At 42.0% G+C, this 18,734-nt stretch overlaps 1 protein-coding gene across 1 annotated transcript in view; it reads left to right on the forward strand.

The window, feature by feature from the left end:
* The first annotated feature begins 14,818 nt into the window (after positions 1-14,818).
* The window catches only part of LOC146180352 (uncharacterized), a 43,314-nt gene continuing 39,398 nt past the window's right edge, over positions 14,819-18,734 (forward strand). Inside the window, exons 1-3 of the mRNA XM_084580372.1 lie at positions 14,819-14,901; positions 15,205-15,314; positions 16,443-16,736. Coding sequence (XP_084436498.1) covers positions 14,819-14,901; positions 15,205-15,314; positions 16,443-16,736 — 487 coding nt within the window. The remainder of the gene's footprint in view (positions 14,902-15,204; positions 15,315-16,442; positions 16,737-18,734) is intronic.

Below are 18,734 nucleotides of genomic sequence, written 5' to 3' on the forward strand. Positions count from 1 at the left end.
TCGTTATGCACTTTTTCAATAATAACTGTAAAACAACATAATAAAAATATACTTGAAGCAGTGGGTTGCAGAATTTTCTCCCTGTCTCTTACCGCGAAGACATTTTTAACTAACAGTACTTTGCAACTAAATCTCTTAAATTCTGCCTGCAACAGAGCGCATGCACAGATATAGTATTTTGTTAGAAAGGTTTGCTTACTACCCATTCATCACAACCCCATGGAGCACCCTTTTTTTTTCTATTTACATAAACAATAAAGCAGAGGGCTCTGGCTACTCATTTTCACCCACTCATATGAATCACAGGTCTGACATTAAGCATTACGTTAACATATCTACATAATATCACACAAACGCAGTCAGTACACTAGCATATAAAACCAAGTACTATATAGCACCTCTTAATTATGGCCTAGTTATTGTATGCTTGGCTCCATGCATGGTATCGACGCGAGTGCACCGAGTTGTATATGTTGTTTAGTGTTGTGCAGGATCATATATATGTCACTATATGACTTGTTGGAGTCACTCTAGCTAAAAATTGTTTAGCTGTTTGACTGGAGATGTAAATTTTCCATCTGGAAACAAAAATACTTTTCAGATGGATAGGTAGTTCAATAATCCAGCCTGAAAACTGTCATTCTGGCAGGAATATATATGGTTTCCAGCTGGAAAGAAGTGATTTCCCGTTCAAAAGCCCAGCTGTAATTCAAATTATTTTAATTCAATTTATCTAATTTATGCTGAACATTTCATCTATGAACTCTCCGACAAAAAACTGCAGACAGTTTAGGACGAGGTAAGGGAGGCTGCAGTGACAGAATTATCAAAAGTTCAAACAAGAAGTTTAATGAAGAAATTCAGCCTTTTCTGAGTGCATGCATTAAATGAAAGATGAACCAAAGTACCGACAATATGCAACATTACTATTAATAAAATAACATAGCAAAATGCACACGAAATTCACATTTATAGGTTCAGTGAACAAGGTACCATGCAATGCACAGTAAAATAGAAAACACAGGCCCCTCTAGAAATATTAAACACAAAACTTTGTCACTCACAAGGTTGATATTGGAAAAATACAGTTTATTTAGTAGAACCAGCACTGTACAAGTTAAAAGACTGAAGGAGGTAATTAGTTTGGCAATGTCAAATCATCCCTTTTTCACAGGTACAAAATATTAAAACAATGTTGCCCCTGATTGGGTTATTAAATTGCTGACATTTTTCATCATCAAAGTGCAAATGATAAAAAGATGGTAATAATAAATTATAAAGAAATAATATAGATAGACAATTTGATGCTGAATGGTTAGCTCTGTTGAAGCTTGACAGTAATTGTTTATGAAACAAACGGCTTTTTTTTTTTTCTAGAGGCAGAAGTGCACTGATGTCTTTTTTTTTAGTAGTTGCCTTCCATACCAGCATGCAATAGTTAAGGTGGGAACAGAATATGACATGGTAAACTTGATACTGGGTCTGAAAGAGGGCATACCTACAACAGGAGTTTTTTGGATACCTGCTCAATATGACTATCCCATGTCAGCTGACTTGAGAATATACACCTAGGATTTTATGCTGTATCACAACGTTTATTTCATGACTTCTTAATTTTAAATTGAGGCTTGGGGAAACATGTTTGTTTTTAGGAAATAAAATTCCTTCGATTTTAGTTTGATCAATTTTTAGGCTGTTTATTTGGTAGTTGAATCTTGTGTTATATAATGCATCTGTGAAACTGTACAGTATTGCATTTCTTATGCGAGACGTATGCTTGCCTGTACTCCTTGATATCCATCAAGCATGTTTCCATGCAAATTGTAAGTCAGTCTACCTGTTGTCCCATTCGGTATGTTCCGTTGGGCCCATTGTATGCAATGAGTGTGACCCATTGTATATACGTACCATTGGCACATCCCATTGGACCCACTGAGTGCAATTGGTCTCACCTATTGGCTGCAATGGGTTAAGTGTCAAAAACACCATTGGTTCCAGTTGGAAAATTAAATGGTTACAGTTGAAAATATCCATTTGGTCTTTTTTGACTGAGCTCGTATAATGCAGGCCCTGAAAGCATTAATTCAGGTTGAATAAGTACTAGTAAAACCCCTTTATAGTAAAGTCACTCGGACCAGCAAATTTCTTTACTATATCTGCTTATCAGAGCTGCTGAGCCTAGTGGTAAAGAGTTTAAAAAACTTTGCTTTTCGCTTTTGCGTTTCTATAGGTATATTTTAATTCATGGGAAGTACGTCGGCGCGGCCAGACGCACTTTAAATTTTTCTCAAAAATGTATTTACTATAAAAGTGAAAAAATTACAGTCGTCTGCAGAAGACGAACTGGGACTTGAGTTTTCATTAAATGTAACTATGAGCTGTTTGCTGTAGCAAGTTCTATGCTCAATTCAGTTCAATTGGCTAGCCATTTGGTATGTACATCAGATGTCAGTTTATTTTCAAGGTGAAGTTAGCAAGCAGGAGATATATATGGCTTGTTTCTCTTCATTGGTACTTGAAGCAACCACAGTCCCAACAGTCTTATATTTTAAATATTTTCCAAGTGCTGTACTGGAAGCTTCACTTTCAGAAGACTGCAAATATAAATAAAGGAATCGCAGTACTCAAAAGCAGTAGATTACTGCTTCATGTCTCCTTATCCATAAAATGAATGAATGAATGAACATTATATATTTTACACTTGACCACAGCAGCTTGCAGTTGGTAATGTTCCCGCCATAAACATTTCCACCTGTCTCTCCTCCCCCTCCCACCACTGTAAGGCACCACTGTGCCTATAGCTGACACAACAGTGAGTGCTGCTGAGCACTTTCAACTAGTTTTGAATTTCAACCACCTTGCACCATCTGTCCCTTCGACAGACCCTGGACACCACACGTACCTTAAATTCTGATCGGAGAATGGTTGTGACTCGGCGACCGCAGACGAAAAAGTTACCACTCTGTAGCTTGAAAGTGAGTGACCCAGTGCAAAAGCAACATAAACAACGAAATGGCATACAAGGGAGCTTGGAAACAAAGCTAACGAATTACGCGGCAATATGTGTATATATATATAATGGAATAATAATGTTGGTGTACATCAACCATACTCACGACAAAATGCAACCTCAGATGGGGAAAAGAAATCATTTACCCTGGAAGTATATTTATTTACCAATTAAATGAGGCAATGAGAACTACTTTAGTGCCTGCGGTGTCTTGCATAATTTATTCTTAAGGGTGGCAGAACCAATTTATCAGTGCATCGGGTAAAGATATATTTCTCTTTTGGTTTTAATTTAGCGAGGGACACAAGAAAAGCAGCTGCTGTGGGAGAAGAGAACCTCAGATAATATACTAGTTGGTATTTAGAGAGGACATAAATGCAAATAATCTTATATTTAAGAAAACAAATCTGCTGTTATGAGCTGTATAACTGTCCCCGACAATTAATCTAATTACTTTCTTTTGAAGCATTAGTAACTTATTAATGTTAGTGCTTGATGTAGTGGCCCAGACCAAATGGCAATAGTTAAGATAAGATTCAAATATTGTGTTGTAGACTATCAACTTTAGATTTGGAGAAAATTCTGAGACATCTGCAAAGGACACCAACAGACTGTGGCACTCTTTTTGCAATATATGTAATCTGTTCTGTTCCTTCTGTATGTGCATCAAAAATGACGCCCAGCGATTTAAAGCTGTAGATAATTTCTATTCTGTTATTAATTTTTAAGGTAAATACAATGGGCATTGATAAAGTTGCTTTAAAGTTTAAAAGTCAAAAGAGATGTCTTACTATTGACAATTTTAACAAGTCCATTTGATCTTAACCGTGACTGAAGAACAATGTTTCCTCTTTTAAATAGGTTACTTATATATGGACGAATCAGTAAGAAAAAGCTTTTATCATCAGCATACAGAACATATAAAACGTTGCAAAACTACACACGCTGCACCTTCACTTCTTGCCACCGCTGCCTCATGCTTTCTGCTGCACAGTGCTGGGAATGTTGGGAATGTTCGCCCGTTTGTTCCCCTTAACTATTTCATGGTACACTTTTACTCTCCTTTACTCTCTGAACGGACCGCGCCGCTTCCTTTCCATGTTTGTAGACAGCTTTTTCCTTTTTTATCCTACGCGCTGCGTGCTTTCCCTCACGGCTCCAAAGCCTTTGTAAAGTAGGCTTCTTCTGAATACTGCTAAGTCTGATTGTAAAGCCACTTGAAAGGACACTCGGTGTTATTTTTGTCTTGAAATACAAATAAATAAATAAATAAATAAATATATATATATATATATATATATATATATATATATATATATATATATATATATATATATATATATATATATATATATATATATATATATATATATATATATATATATATATATATATATATATATATATATATATATATATATATATATATATATATATATATATATATATATATATATATATATATAATATATATATATATATATATATATATATATCTTTTCCCCGTGATTTTAGGTAGTACGCGGGCGGCGATGTCATATCTTGGGAGTCGTCGCTGCGGCCAGGCCCACTTTACTATAACCGATTTTTACCAAAATTATCTTTACATACAGGGGGGAAAAAGTACAGCTGTCTATGGAAGATGGACTGGGACTTCAGTTTCACTTTACTATATCCGAGTTTATTACAACGGGGTTCTACTGCAGTTATATGCTGCATCATAAGTGGTGAACAAAGCTCAGTGTTTCTAAATGCATCCATGAGTTACCAATTAATACTATCGATATTATCATATACATTCAGTCAGAATCAGTAAAACTGTATGCTGCAGAACATGCATGGTACAGCTAGTGAAGTGAAACTGCAGTTCCATTTTGCCGCCTATAGATAACTTCAGTTTTTTTTTTTTCATTTGATGTGCGTATGTCTATATACAATCCACATGGTAAGTATAAGTATTTAAATAGCGCTCCAACCTGATGGCTCAGTGATTGGGTGCTCGACTGCTCTATTGAAGAATATGGGATCGATTCACGGCTGAGACTGCTTGGAGGTGCCCATGTGCTATGGGATGTCAGTGCACAAGTGGTAAAAATTTATGAAGCCCTCCACTACAGCATGTCGCATAGCTTGAGCCGCTCTAGGATGTTAAAGCTCATCCCAGACGAAAAAAAAAACACTCATTTCCTGCTGGATTATGGAACCATGTACCGAAATTATCCAACTGGAAAACTGCGATTTCCGGCTGGGAAAAAGCAATTCCAGCTGGAATGACATCTATTTCCTGCTAGTTATGGAACCAGAAATCATGCATGCCCAGCTGGAATTTTGAGATTTCCAGCTGTAAAATTTACACCTCCAGTCAAGCCTCTATCTGGAATATCATTTTTTTTCCAGCTGGAAAATATGGCCGTCCAGCTAGAAATTCAGCTGGAAATGTGCTTTTCCAGCTGAAATGGGTACGTTTGAACAAAGTCTACTAGGTGTCTATTTTCATGGGGGATAACCAACCTAAACCTAGTTACCAAGGGCAATTTTAGTACACTCAAATTAATGTGCTTGATATGTGCGCCATCTTAAATGTGTGTCAAATTCAGCTGCCTATGAAAACAGCTTGTATTAAATTATGACGGTACAATGCAGATGTTTTAAACATTAAATATCTCAGTTTCTCTTAGGCATGAAAATGTTCAACACACATGCCTCTCCAGGGCATGTAAGTTTCAAGTTACATATCATTAGCATAATCGCATTCACTATACAGCTAGGACAAAGGCATCTATAGTTTTTTGCAACTAACCCTCTCCAGTGTAAACTGCTTTATCCCTACAAGCTATCTACTTCACCAGCCCACCTGGCTATCTGGTCCCCTTGTTACATATATCTTTTCCTGGAATTCATTTCTTTACAACTAACTGTTGGATATCTTGCCTTTGAGCTCCTGCTGGTTCACTAATCCACTAGGCTCTCTTCCTACCTTTGCTGCTGTCTTAGATTCAATTTAGAGCCTTTTTGAAGTTTCTATCTCATCAATGGTCACAAGCAAGGTATCATATAGGTATCATATACTCTTGGAGGCATATCGATTACCAGCTGCTAGCCCTGATTTCAGTGGGAATATACTTGCCAGATGCACTACACTAGCATTACAATAAAGGTGCAATTCACAATAGCCCACATTATTATTTTAAATACATGAAAAGATTATCACTTAAAGTCAGGGGGGTGTCATTGTGTCTGAGAACCCTCATCAGTTTTTACGAGAGGTCTGAGACCCCCCGCACTTGAAAATACCCGGTGTCCAGCACTGCACGAATATGAAGCAGGTGCATCCGTTTGGCAAAGGCCTTTATATTGCCTCATCGTTGTCGTCAGCCAAAGTATCACACTTTTGCGGCAGCTCTGATCGGTCGAAACAGGATGACGTCATGGAGGTCTCCACCAATCGCAGAGCACCACCACAGTATGCGCGAATGCGTGGCTTATATGGCCATATGGCAATCAATGACTGTTTACTAATCAATTAATGGCTAACTGCAAATAAATGACTTATTTATTTCATTACTAATTACACATTAATGCCTAATTCATTCATAATTACTAATTAATGCCACACACCTGGTAAAATCAACCACACAACAGTAAATGTAGAACAACTGCAAAGATACAAGGAGCGCAATCTTGTCACTGCGCTGCCATGCAGAATGCACTGAATAAATGCACTTGCAGAATGTGAAAGAGTAGTCACTCGCTTTACTTGTAGCAGCACTCATCGCTACATGCGCAACAGTCGCGTAGCAGAATGCAGCACTCAGGCTTTCGCCTTTCATCACTTTAGTCGCCAAAGTGTCCTCGAATTTTATTCTTTTCAGTGGCAATCAGAGAATACTTATGATTGTTAGAAAATTTTGCAGCAAGTTTTTGTAAGAATTATTACTTAATTTTAGTAAGAATTAGAATTTTCTAAAACCTGTGATGAAGAAAACAAAAGTTAGCCCTTTACACAGAGGCTGGAACTAATTAAGGTATTTTCACATGCCATCTCTTCGGTTTTGCCGGTTCGCACTGTGTTTTGGTACTAGCTGAGCAAATTGTCAATATGCTCACGCAATATTATTCAGATGATGTACTTGTCACCAGACAAACCAAGCTGGTAGCTCTTACAATATTTTTTGCTAATTTTCATTGCGCTCACTTGAAGTGTAAAAATTATAGCATATATATTGTTTACTTAGTTGATTTTACATTTAACGTGCAATTAAGATTGTACTTTCTATATAAAGTGCTTTAAAGAAATATTGCATATGTTACAAGTGCTGACACTTTGTTGTTTCACTATAAGCTGCTTTACATCACAGATCATCGATCATGCTGGCAGAGTGCAGGGATCACTTTTTCAGGTGCATGTCATAAAATGATCACAAAAACCTCCTTATATATATATATATATATATATATATATATATATATATATATATATATATATAATTTCTCCCATTTAAATAGAAACATGTGCAAAGGCCGCCAGCCCTTTCTCTCACCCTCTTAGTTCCTCCTCAACAATTGCGCTCAAATTTCTAGAGTCTCTCTGATAGAGCCAGACTTTAAGCACTGAAAGTAAGTCATTCATTTCAAAATTACTTTTACTAAAGTGACTCACTGCTGTTTCTATACTTCATACTATGTACTCCCGGTACGATGCCAAGAAAACAGTAATGACATGCAGCAAGCCTGTCCCACAGTGATGGATAAGCAAAAAAAGACAGAATTGAGTAGAACTACATGTTCAAGGCCTCAGACCTGCCCTGTGTCTCCGGATCACAACCATTCTCTAAGCAGAAGAGGTATACATGTAAGGCGTTGAGGGCCCATCGAAGTGACAGATGGTGCAAAATGGTAGAAGGTCAAAACTAGCTGAAAGTGTGCAGTAGCACTCACTGTTGCATACTGGCTATAGGCACAGTGGCGCCTGGTTACACTTGCCATCACGGGCAAACAAGGGGTTTGGGGGAGGAGACAGGCGGAAATGTTCACGGCGTGTTTGACCACGATTGTTTTTGTTGCCATTGTCTTATATTTTTAATAGCCTGTTCTGTAGGAAAAGCGGAGGGAATAGTCTTACTGGATAGAATTTGGCAGGAAGATGAAAGAATGTGCTCTAGTGTTTGGAGAGGTTTTGTTCACAAGCTTTACTTAGTTTATATACAGATGAAATCCAGACAGTAATTAATGAGAAGGAATTTGCTCTGCGGAAGTAATTGTAATGTTATTACTTTTTGGGAGCAGTATTTAGCAATTTCATTATATTTTTAAGGCTTAGCAAGTAATTGGTAATGTAATTTAATTGCTTTTGAACAGTAACTTTGCCAAGTGTGCTGCCAATTTACCCCAGGATAAAAGACACCAAGTGTCTATTAAGAATGAAATAGATTAAGACATGCCAGCTAGATTTGTGAATGTAATCAGGTAGCTCAAATGGTTTATCTACTTCTGATTGGCACTTACTTCGGAACATTCAGTTGGAAGGCCCTGTTGAACATTCAATAAAAAAATGTTACAACTTAAACTGCTGTGTAGTTTGCATAATTTCTATAACCACATAAGTTGTGATTAAACGAAGTGAAAGGGGGTTTTTACTGTGCTTTAACAGGGATAATAGCCCTGTCGAAGTTTCACGGCGAACCACACAAGAACACAGCCAGTCTCAGTCTCCACAAGCGAGCACGAGCAGCGCAGTGGCACTTCGTCGTCCTTATCCTCGTCTTCGTGATACTCTCGCCTACTTAATCCTCGTCTTCGTATATCCTCGTGTAGTTCACTACAGAAGGAACTCTGACTCCTGAAGATCTGCCACTGAATGCAAGAGGAGGGTCCAATGTGCGAGGCTAAGCCCCAACAAAGAAAAGATCGTGTCAACTCTTCGGGCATATATAGTGTTCCTATGGTCTATGTGTCATATGAATGCATGCTTGCCTGTCGCCCGCTTGAAGCTGCCATTTCAGGTCAGTGCCAGCAAAATAAGGATCAAAACTGGAAGCTTTAGCTGAACTGCCTACTTGGAGTGTTCAATTTATTCAAACTGGTGCTTCGAGTCTGTGCCAAAAGCATATTTAGAAATTTTGCAACTGCAAACCTCAATTGAAAATCATAATTTTTTTTCTTGACTGGGCCAGTGTCTCGATGAAAAACATACCATACTGCCCATATCGCAACTTTCACATAATAACAAGTCAAAAGACGATGCCACTGCACTGACTTGAACAAATCTCTGAAAGATGGAAACTATAGAAGTATGGGCGGGGAGGCTCCACGAAAACTGCTGAGTTAATTCAGATACAGGGCACACTCAGTACAACTGAACCTCCCAAAAACAGGAGTTTGCATTATGTACCGTTTTTTCTGACTTACAGATTGATCAGCCACACTGCTGAGCCATAATGCAAACCCAGTTCACGGTCATACATATATAGTTTCATATAAGTACCAAAGGCAACCAAAGCAACCTCGAATATTCACCAGCTGTTCCTGCCTGCAGTTTCTTTCTGACAAGCGATATTGACCGGCCATACAGCCTGTATTTCCTGTCTCTATCAGATACATTAAACACTGAATTATTAATTGCGAACGCGTAGCCTAGCTGACCGCAAAAAGGAATTCGGGGGTAAATAAATGCAGTGCCATAATGTACAGCCTTAGAGCTATGGAACAGAACACTACACCAACTGCGTATTTGAAGGCGGAATACCTTCGGCAGAACAACGAGATAAGCAGCCCACGGGGAGCCTAATTCCCTTGTGTCGAATGAAGCGCACAATGCACAGCCGAACCCGAAGCCCAGAGCGAAGCTAGAAATTGCACTACACGAGAAAAACTTCGTCTGCAACTGTACGTCACAATCAAGCGCGTCCAAACTCCGCGCTTGATTGTAGCAACCAAGCGCGGATTTCTCAAATCCTCCTTATTAGCAAGGACTATTTGATATATGAGTACGCGAAACGCTTCGAGTGAAATAGGCATGGAAATAAGACATGAGTACAAGTGCGCGACCAACGCCATGACCAACGCGCCAACGCCATGCCAACGCCGCCGATACACATAAGTTAAAATTATTAAGAAAATGAACAATAACTTATTTTAAGCCACAATTTTAAGTTATAAATTAGTATTATAAAGGTTTCACTTGCTGTTGCGCACATTTTTTTCTTTTGCTTAGTTTATGATGACGTAGGGTGACGTATTTTGTGCGTGGCAGCAGCGTTTTACTGATGCCACGGTGCGTGTCACCGGTATCCGCCTACAGACAACATAAATACCCAAGAAAGTAGCAGGGGGGGACAGCGGTTGATGTAGCTTAGTTGGAAGAGCACCGGACGCGTTATTCGGAGGTCGTGGGTTCGGTTCCCACCATCGGCACGTTGTTTTTTCTTCTACTTTGTGTTTAATTATCTTTCCCCTAAACAGATTACATTACCAATTTCTGTGATTATCCCAGTAAACATTAAAAAAAATACATAAAATACCATCCCCAACGCTTTCCTTGGCCTCGCCGACTGTTGGCTTCTTTCCTTCATCTATTATAACGAGCACCCTCATTTCCCCTTAATTGATCTGCTTGTAGCTTACGGGGGTCTCGGTTCTGGCAGTCTTGAAGCCATAGGTAGCGTAAGAGGGTTCTAGCACAGCTTTCGCCCTCGCTCTTAATCACGTTCTACGTGACGCTGGCGGTACAAAGGACGTTCCACGTCCGCCGCTATGGCTGAGGGTGGCGCTGGTGAACACTCTCAAGGTTCGTATACAGACAACATAAATACCCAAGAAAGTAGCAGGGGGGACAGCGGCCGATGTAGCTCAGTTGGAAGAGCACCGGACGCGTTATTCGGAGGTCGTGGGTTCGGTTCCCACCATCGGCACGTTGTTTTTTCTTCTACTTTGTGTTTAATTATCTTTCCCCTAAACAGATTACATTACCAATTTCTGTGATTATCCCAGTAAACATTAAAACAAATACATAAAATACCATCCCCAACGCTTTCCTTGGCCTCGCCGACTGTTGGCTTCTTTCCTTCGTGTTTACCCATGCCAAACATAGCAGAAACATAGCACAGCCAAGAGTATCATCATAGCCATACTAGCATAAGCATAACCAGAGCATCACCACAAGCGGTACAATAGCAGAACCCACGTATTGTTTCGCAATTACCAGGCTTAACCAAGCTAAGCCACAGCCAATTTTTTTCTTCCTCCATGTCTATGTTTATATATATTCTAGCCACTGTAGTTGTTGTCCAAATAACTTATGGCACATACCCACAGAGGGGGATCGGCCAAGAATTGGGTAGCAAAGAATTTTTTCTTGTTTATATTAAATAGACAAAATCTTCTATCGGCTTTGGGTGTCTTCAACTTTGTTTGGATACAAAGTTTTGCGATGGTGCTGTCACGTTAGTTCTGCGACAAACGTAGGCGACAAACGAAAAAAAAAATCATGTAGACTGTCAGAAGTTTTAGATCTTGGTAATTTTGTCTTTATTTTACTACATAAGTTGCCATTTTTTATATTTTATTAAGCAAAATAAGTTTGTTCTTGTAAACTGTTGGTGTAAAATAACGCTACATTTGACGGCATTTATTTTTGGCTCAAAACGTGATTCCAAAGTTCAAACTGGACATTTGTGCTATAGTGCTCTAGAAGATTGGGCAGTGTGTCGACCGCGCCGCGAAATGCATGGGAGCGGAGGGCCGCTTTTGCGATGACGGAGGCGCCGCAGCGCAGAGGGCGCCACCAGCAACTGGTGTGTCAACCGTCCGGGCGCCCGCGTATGCGCGCTGTGCAGCAGGGTGGATACCGCGCGCACTGTACGTTCTTGTTTGCTTGTGCGTCGTCTCGAGCTGTTCGCGACAAGATTTTATAAGTATGCCGGTTAATGGGTCTCAGTACTGTTAGCAATCACCTAATCTATTTTACCTTTTGGCCGTCGGCAACACCTCGCGGAAGCAACATGTACAGGAGCTGGGCTCCGAAGAAAACAGCTTGGAGAGGGCGTACAAATTCAGACTCGCACACCACGCTTCACTCGCCATACAGCTTGCTTTAGCATTCTTGAAGCACCTAATTGACGTCCAGAAATGCACTCGTTTTGAAAAGAGGGCAGTGTGGAGACAGGATGTATGAAGTAGTCAAACATGCAACATGTGCGTTCGAGCGCTGACTAAAGCTGGCCACAGTAACCCCATTATCAAAACAGTCAAAAATTGTATATTCCGTTGTTTCACGCGCAGGCTATGCCGACTACAGTAAGTTACCTGAAGCCACAAGAAACGTCGGCATTCAGTTCGAATGAATTAAATATGGACTACCCCGCATAGACATGAAAAACGAACGACACTAGGTAAACGGCTACTAAATAACTAAACACAGTGGGTCAGGAAAGGTGGAAGAAGTGGGAAGTAAAGGATGCACAGAAAAAAAGAAAAGAAACGTGTCACCTACAAGGGAGGGAGAAAGGAGGCACGCAGCGCCGTGAAAAGAGCGACCGCGAATGTGAACAAACGTTTGGAATTGTCGTGCGGCGCAGCAAACGCACGACGGAGAAGAAAGCAGGCAGCTAAAGACGAAGAAAAATGGAGAAATATGACAGGCAATAAAAAAAGGGAAACAATCGAGCTTAAGAACCAAATGGAGGCCTGGGAATTAAGAAGAAAGCAGTGCACAAAAAGGCTGCAATCGAACGCGTAGACATAAGCGTCAAAATTTAAGTCAACAACTTTGTAAAACTGTACACCAATATAAGAACAAACCATTTTATTTTCTTTCCATAAGTTGGAACATTGTTGTAACGGGTAGCTTTAAGTACCCAGAGATGCGCGCTACACTTAAGACATTTAACCTCAATGCATTATAGTTTGACAATGACAATTGTTCCAGAAAATGTTTTCATTCTAGGTAGTTTTTATTCTGCGTGCTCAAGCAACCGGTAATATGCAAGTCATTGACCCCAGAAGATCGCTCTAGTCCTGTTTTGGTGCACATATAAAATGAAAAAAAAAAAATCTTTGAAAAAAAAAAAAACGATGGAAAATAGAGGACGCAGACGTTATAGGGTTATAGTGTACGCCTATATAATTCGCTTCCGCTACATAATTCTTCAGCGAAAGCGAGGTTGTGAGGTCGGCACGGTTTTTCGCCACGAACAAAAACTGTGCCATAGGCTCCAAGCTATAGTCACAATTTACCCAAAAATTTGGTTCGGGCGTACGATCCTTTTGGACGCCTTTGCACTTATAAAATTTTGCAACCTTCATCTAAAATGTGGAGGTTCAAAAATTTTACCTACTTAGAGCACCAGAAAGCTCACACTTGAAATAATGAAATTTCATGTGTTTTTGCGGCTTCGCTCTTTGCGAAGTAAGCGAACCACGACAAGAGTTCTCAAAGGGAAAATAATTGAATTCCCTTGGAAGTATTCCACGTGTAATATCAACCTTGTTAACAATTATAGCCTGATTAGTTCTGCAAAGAGTACCCGCGGCAAGTAGCCCGATTATAGTCCGGCAAGCAGTAGTTGGCGAGTGTATCCAGTCGATTACATTCCCCCCCCCCCCCCCCCACCACACATTCGAAGAATAAACACGCATTAGCGTTCGCATCTGAATTCGGCCTTATATTAATTGCATGTGCATTTGGTGCCTCTTGCGGTGCGCGCCAATAACTGCATCACATCTGCCAATACGACGTGCAATTATAAGTGTTTTTTTCTTTTTCTCTGTACCATTTGATGCCAGTAGAGCGTCCGCTCTCAAGTGCCCACTATGAACGTATTCGCTCGTATACGTATGTGACAGGTTTAATTTTTCATATTTTATCCATATTTTTTATATTTTGTCCTGGCTGTACTTGACATTTTTTAAATCTAAACAGCTGGTTCACCCTTTGGTCAGCGGCACGTAAACAAATGTCCGCGATATACGTACTTGTTAATCACGAACAGAGAATAAATGCTTGAGTCGCGTATATTTTCCTTTTTTTTTCTTTTTGCCGCTAAATACCGCAGTAAATAAATGTGTTTTGCTCGCACACTGTATTTGTAATTTCTATAAGCGGTGATTAGGGCACATAAAGAACACCTATTAAAGAGATATATTACAAATTACTGACGATTTAAGATAAACGTTGTTATGTATTAATAAGCACAAACAGCAAAATGTAAGCAGGTGTTCGTAAATAAGGTTCGTAAAAAATAAGTTGTTCCTAAGAGACCTTACGAAGCACAAGCTTTGATTCGCATGTATACTGTTTTTTTCCGCGTGTTAATAGCGCTCCTCGGCAGTAGCCTTTATTCCCTTACTGGAAGAACGAATGCAAAACACCACGCTTTGTTGAAAACATTAAGTACAATTACTCATCTGGACGATTTATGGCTGTCCACAGGAAGAAATGTTGAAAGAGTTTGAAATAGCGATTCAAACATCGCGCGCTGCTCCGTAGGACTGCCCAAGCGAGTACGGCGTCTCCAGATTAACGTAATGGAATGGCAGGGATGAGTTTAAGCACTTGTAATAAGTAGCCCCTTTATTAAATATCGCACCATTTGCGTAGCGTGTCAAAATAGCTCCAAAGAGAACCGCGCCCCTCCTCTGTACCACCGCTATCCCCGCGGCCGCTACGCGCCGAGCGGCGAACGTGGCACCCCTGTTGCACGTCGCGCCCTCTCGCGGTAGTCGGTTCCTGTCATCGCAAAAGCGGCCCGCTCTCCGGCGCCGGTCGTCACACTGCCCAATATTCCAGAGCACTATATTTGTGCTACGGGAATGAGCGAGCGTCGACTGAAGTTCAGCCCAGCAAAGTGTGTAGTGATGGCATGGGGCGAAAGGGACAGGCTGAGCGGGCACAGGTGGGAACTTCAGGGAAATCAGATAGAGAGGGTGGATTCCGCCAAATACCTCGGCGTATTCAAATGCAGTTCTGTGCATCTCCGCCGGCACTCTGGAGTTTCTTGAGCGACAGCAGAGGGCAGTCGGCCGGGTAGCTTTAGGGGTGTCCAAACACATAGCGGTGGAGGGAGTCGAGGTCCGATGGTCCTCTTTCTCAGCGAGAGAGGCGGCGGCCAAAGCAAAATATGAGGACCGACTGATGCGCCTCCCGGCAAGTAACCTGGCACATCAGACGCTAACCCACCTGGTGTATGCTGGAATAGCAACGAAGTGGACAAGGCGGATAGCGAGGCTGCAGAGAAGGTACCATTTGCCAACGGTATGCCTCTCGGATGTACCGGCGGTGAGCCAGGGGAAGAAGCTCAAGCTGAAGGTGAAGGAAGCTGAGACAGCTGAGTGGATGCGCAGGGCAAAGGAGAAGTAATCCCTGGCATTGTACAGCGCGCAGAAGACAGGGATTAGCCCAGAACCATTTTATGACAACTCCGTGGGGAGCGGGCTACTGGCAGAAGCCAGGTGTGGAGCCTTGAGGACGCGGCAGTGGCGATCTAGGTTCACTAGCTGGATGGATGGATGGATGGATGGATGGATGGATGGATGGATGGATGGATGGATGGATGTTGTGGCCTTCCCCTTTGTAACGGGTGGATATTACATTATAACAATATCCTGGCCTGGACAGAACCACCAGGTGGTTCTGGCCTGGATCACTTTCACCTACTTCACACTAACACTTACAGGTACATAGATACAGATTAACATTTTCATCTACTATTTTGGTCGCACTATCTTCCACCACTCTCTCAAGCGGCACTTGGTCTTGGCCACCTCTTTGAATTGTCTTGCGCAATCAGAAGCGTCGCGTATACTGAAGCCAAGTGCCTGTGGGAGTGTAGTGCCCTCTGTCGGCGCTGGTGTGAGGCCCGCACAGTAGAGAACCAAGTGGTCGATAGTCTCCTCACTCACTGCGCACACTCTGCACACCGTACTTCGCACACCAGCATCGTAGCGCTGGCGATAGATCTGAGTTCGGAGGGCTCCGGCTCGTGCCTCGAAGAGGAGGCTGCTAGAGATGTCGTTGTCATAGAGGGGTTCGACACAAATCTCTTGTTTGTGTTCTCTGTAGAGCTTAAGTGTGAACTTTCCCTCCATGGCCTTCCTCCAGCGCTCAGTTTCCACCCTTCCCACCTGAGTCTCAACAGCTCTCGCCCACTTTCGCTCCGTCTTCTCTTGTACGGGCTGAGAATAGAAACCGTACTTCCTGTGGAGTTGCTGAAGTCGCTTCGTCCATCTGGTGCGGATCCCATTACGGTGGACGTAATCGGACACTTGTCGCGCTAATCGGTGTGGATGCATGAGCAATGATGATGATGATGATATAACGGTCGTGCCCTTTGCAACGGGTGGACGTCGGGCTAACCGAGTCCGACCAAAATGAAAAATTAAAGTACAACACAAAAAAAGGCATGTGCTGTGCTAGCGGTGCTCCTGGCACCATCAGTCAACACCACGCACCACGGCCCACCACTCAGCCAGGCGGCGCTTGCAGGCTGCTACTGCAATTGTGGCCGACACCGTGGCCGACACCGAATTGTGGCCGACACCGTGACGAAGTGGACGGCTGAAGTGCGTGATCGTGTGCAGCACATTGAGCGGGAGGTGTGGGCTGCAAATATGGAGAAGAAGTCTACTCTCTTCTTCTACCACCTGCACAAGACAGACATCGCGCCTGTGCCGCTATATGAGAACAGCGGTGCTAGCAGCCTCCTGTTCGAGGCCCGGGCTGGGGCTCTCCGTACGCTGCAGTACCGCAGCCGCTTCGAGACAGCAGTGTTGTGCACGCAGTGTCGGGTGTGTGGAGTGGCGGGAGAAACAGTGGAGCACCTCGTCCTCCATTGTCGCGAACTCGAGACACCGCCCCTAGAGGGCGCTACGCTAGAAGAGGAAAGAGAAAATATAAACCAAAAAGCTGGTGGGATGCTGAAGTTAAAGCAGCCATAACGAGGCGTGAAGAGGCATCCAGAGAGCACAGATTAGCAAAGAAGAGGGGAGCCACACCAAGGGAAGTAGAATCCAAATGGGAGGAGTACCTTGAGAGAAAAAGGAAGGCGTCAACCTTAATCCAAATCAAAATAGGAAAAGCTGGGGTCCAGTGGATGATGGACATATGTAAAAAAGATAAAAATGCTGCAAAGAGGTTTTGGAACCACATAAGGCTACAAGCAAAAAGGACGGAAGGGGCCCAACACTCACTGATCACACAGGAAGGAAAAAGAGTGGAGGGAGAGGAAGCACAGGAATATGTTAGGCGCACAATAGAAACAGCCTTTGCCAGTCTGGAAGTGAATGCCGCAGAAGAAATGGAGAATAATGAGGACCACAGGGACGAGGAGCAAGAATACAAGGAGATGACAGCAAGAGAATGGGAAAGAATAGAACGGAAGGTCCCCTTGGGAACAGCGACAGGACCAGATAGCATACCCATGGGATTGATTACCAGATTAGGACAAAAAAGCAAAGCAAAATTGCGACAGTTGATTGAACAAACAATAAAGGGCGGTCAAGTACCAAAAGATTGGAAATTAAGCAGGATGAGACTAATATACAAAGGCAAGGGAAGCAGAGATAACATAAAGTCCTATCGGCCAATCACAGTTACATGAATGAATGAGGAACGCGGTTTGATAACAAAAGAGAGGTTAGAGGATTGGTGGAAAAAGTCAAGAGAATAAAGAGAGGAAAAAAAGGGAGGGGGGCAGATACGGGCGAGATAGAAGCTAAAAATGGGGAAGAGATAAATATATTTCTTTTAATTTTTTGGCTAGGCGGCGCAAGCTGCCGTCCGATACAAAGGGCAGAGCCACTATCATCCATCCATCCATCCATCCATCTATGGCTGCGCTTACCGTGTTTAGCTACAGATTCTCGCCACTGTAACTACAGTGTACTAGAAAAAGTATTCTAGTAGTAGTTTAGCTGCTGCTGCTGTTGCTGTGCTATTCGGAGGTAGAAGGTAGTTTTTCTCCTAGGACTGCGTTCTGAAGGCCTTCGTATGCGAATATCTGTTTTACCGTTCAGTCATTTTCTCAGACTGACAAGGCATTCATGAATGATCACATTTTTCTTCGATGTCGTCTTGTCGCGTCCCCCGCTGGGATGTTCTGAGCGTGCCGCCGACCCAGCATTTCCCAATGAACACACTTAATTATGCTGGGTGGCTGGTAACGGTGTTGTCCTCAAGTGAACGCAAACACCAGGGCCACGGTGATCAGGACGAAGTTGGCCAGGTGGGTGCGATTTTACACTGCTCTTCACGAATATCGCCCTGCTAATGATCGATGCTGACAAACTGGTGTAGACTGTCATTAAAAACGACATTGTGGAGATGACACCAGAAATCCTACTGTCTGTAAAAAACTGGAAAAGAGACGCATAGAAGGGACCAGAAATATAGTTTATACCGGTGTTCTTTAATCAAGAAAAATTCAAGAAAGAGTTCTGATAATTCAAGAATTCTGGAATTCAAGAAAGAATTCAAGTAAGAGAGTGCATGCCAGGTGCATAGGCGTCGAGTTCTCCTGCCTTGGTGGGGCAAGGGGGAAATAAGGGAGGGGGGGCTCGCAAGTAGCACCTTCTCTTTTCCCTGGTGCTTTGATGCACCACAGAGGGGAAAGGCAATTCACAGCAACAAAGACACGAAGCATTATTCACACATTAATATAACAGAGGTACAAATTATGATTAACAATTCAAAGAAACAAATATTTGGTGAACAATAATAGGAAGTGGGGCA

This window comes from Amblyomma maculatum, chromosome 9 (genome assembly GCF_055883805.1).
Source record: "Amblyomma maculatum isolate TAMU_Amacu chromosome 9, ASM5588380v1, whole genome shotgun sequence".
In the NCBI taxonomy this organism is placed as follows: Eukaryota; Metazoa; Arthropoda; class Arachnida; order Ixodida; family Ixodidae; genus Amblyomma; species Amblyomma maculatum.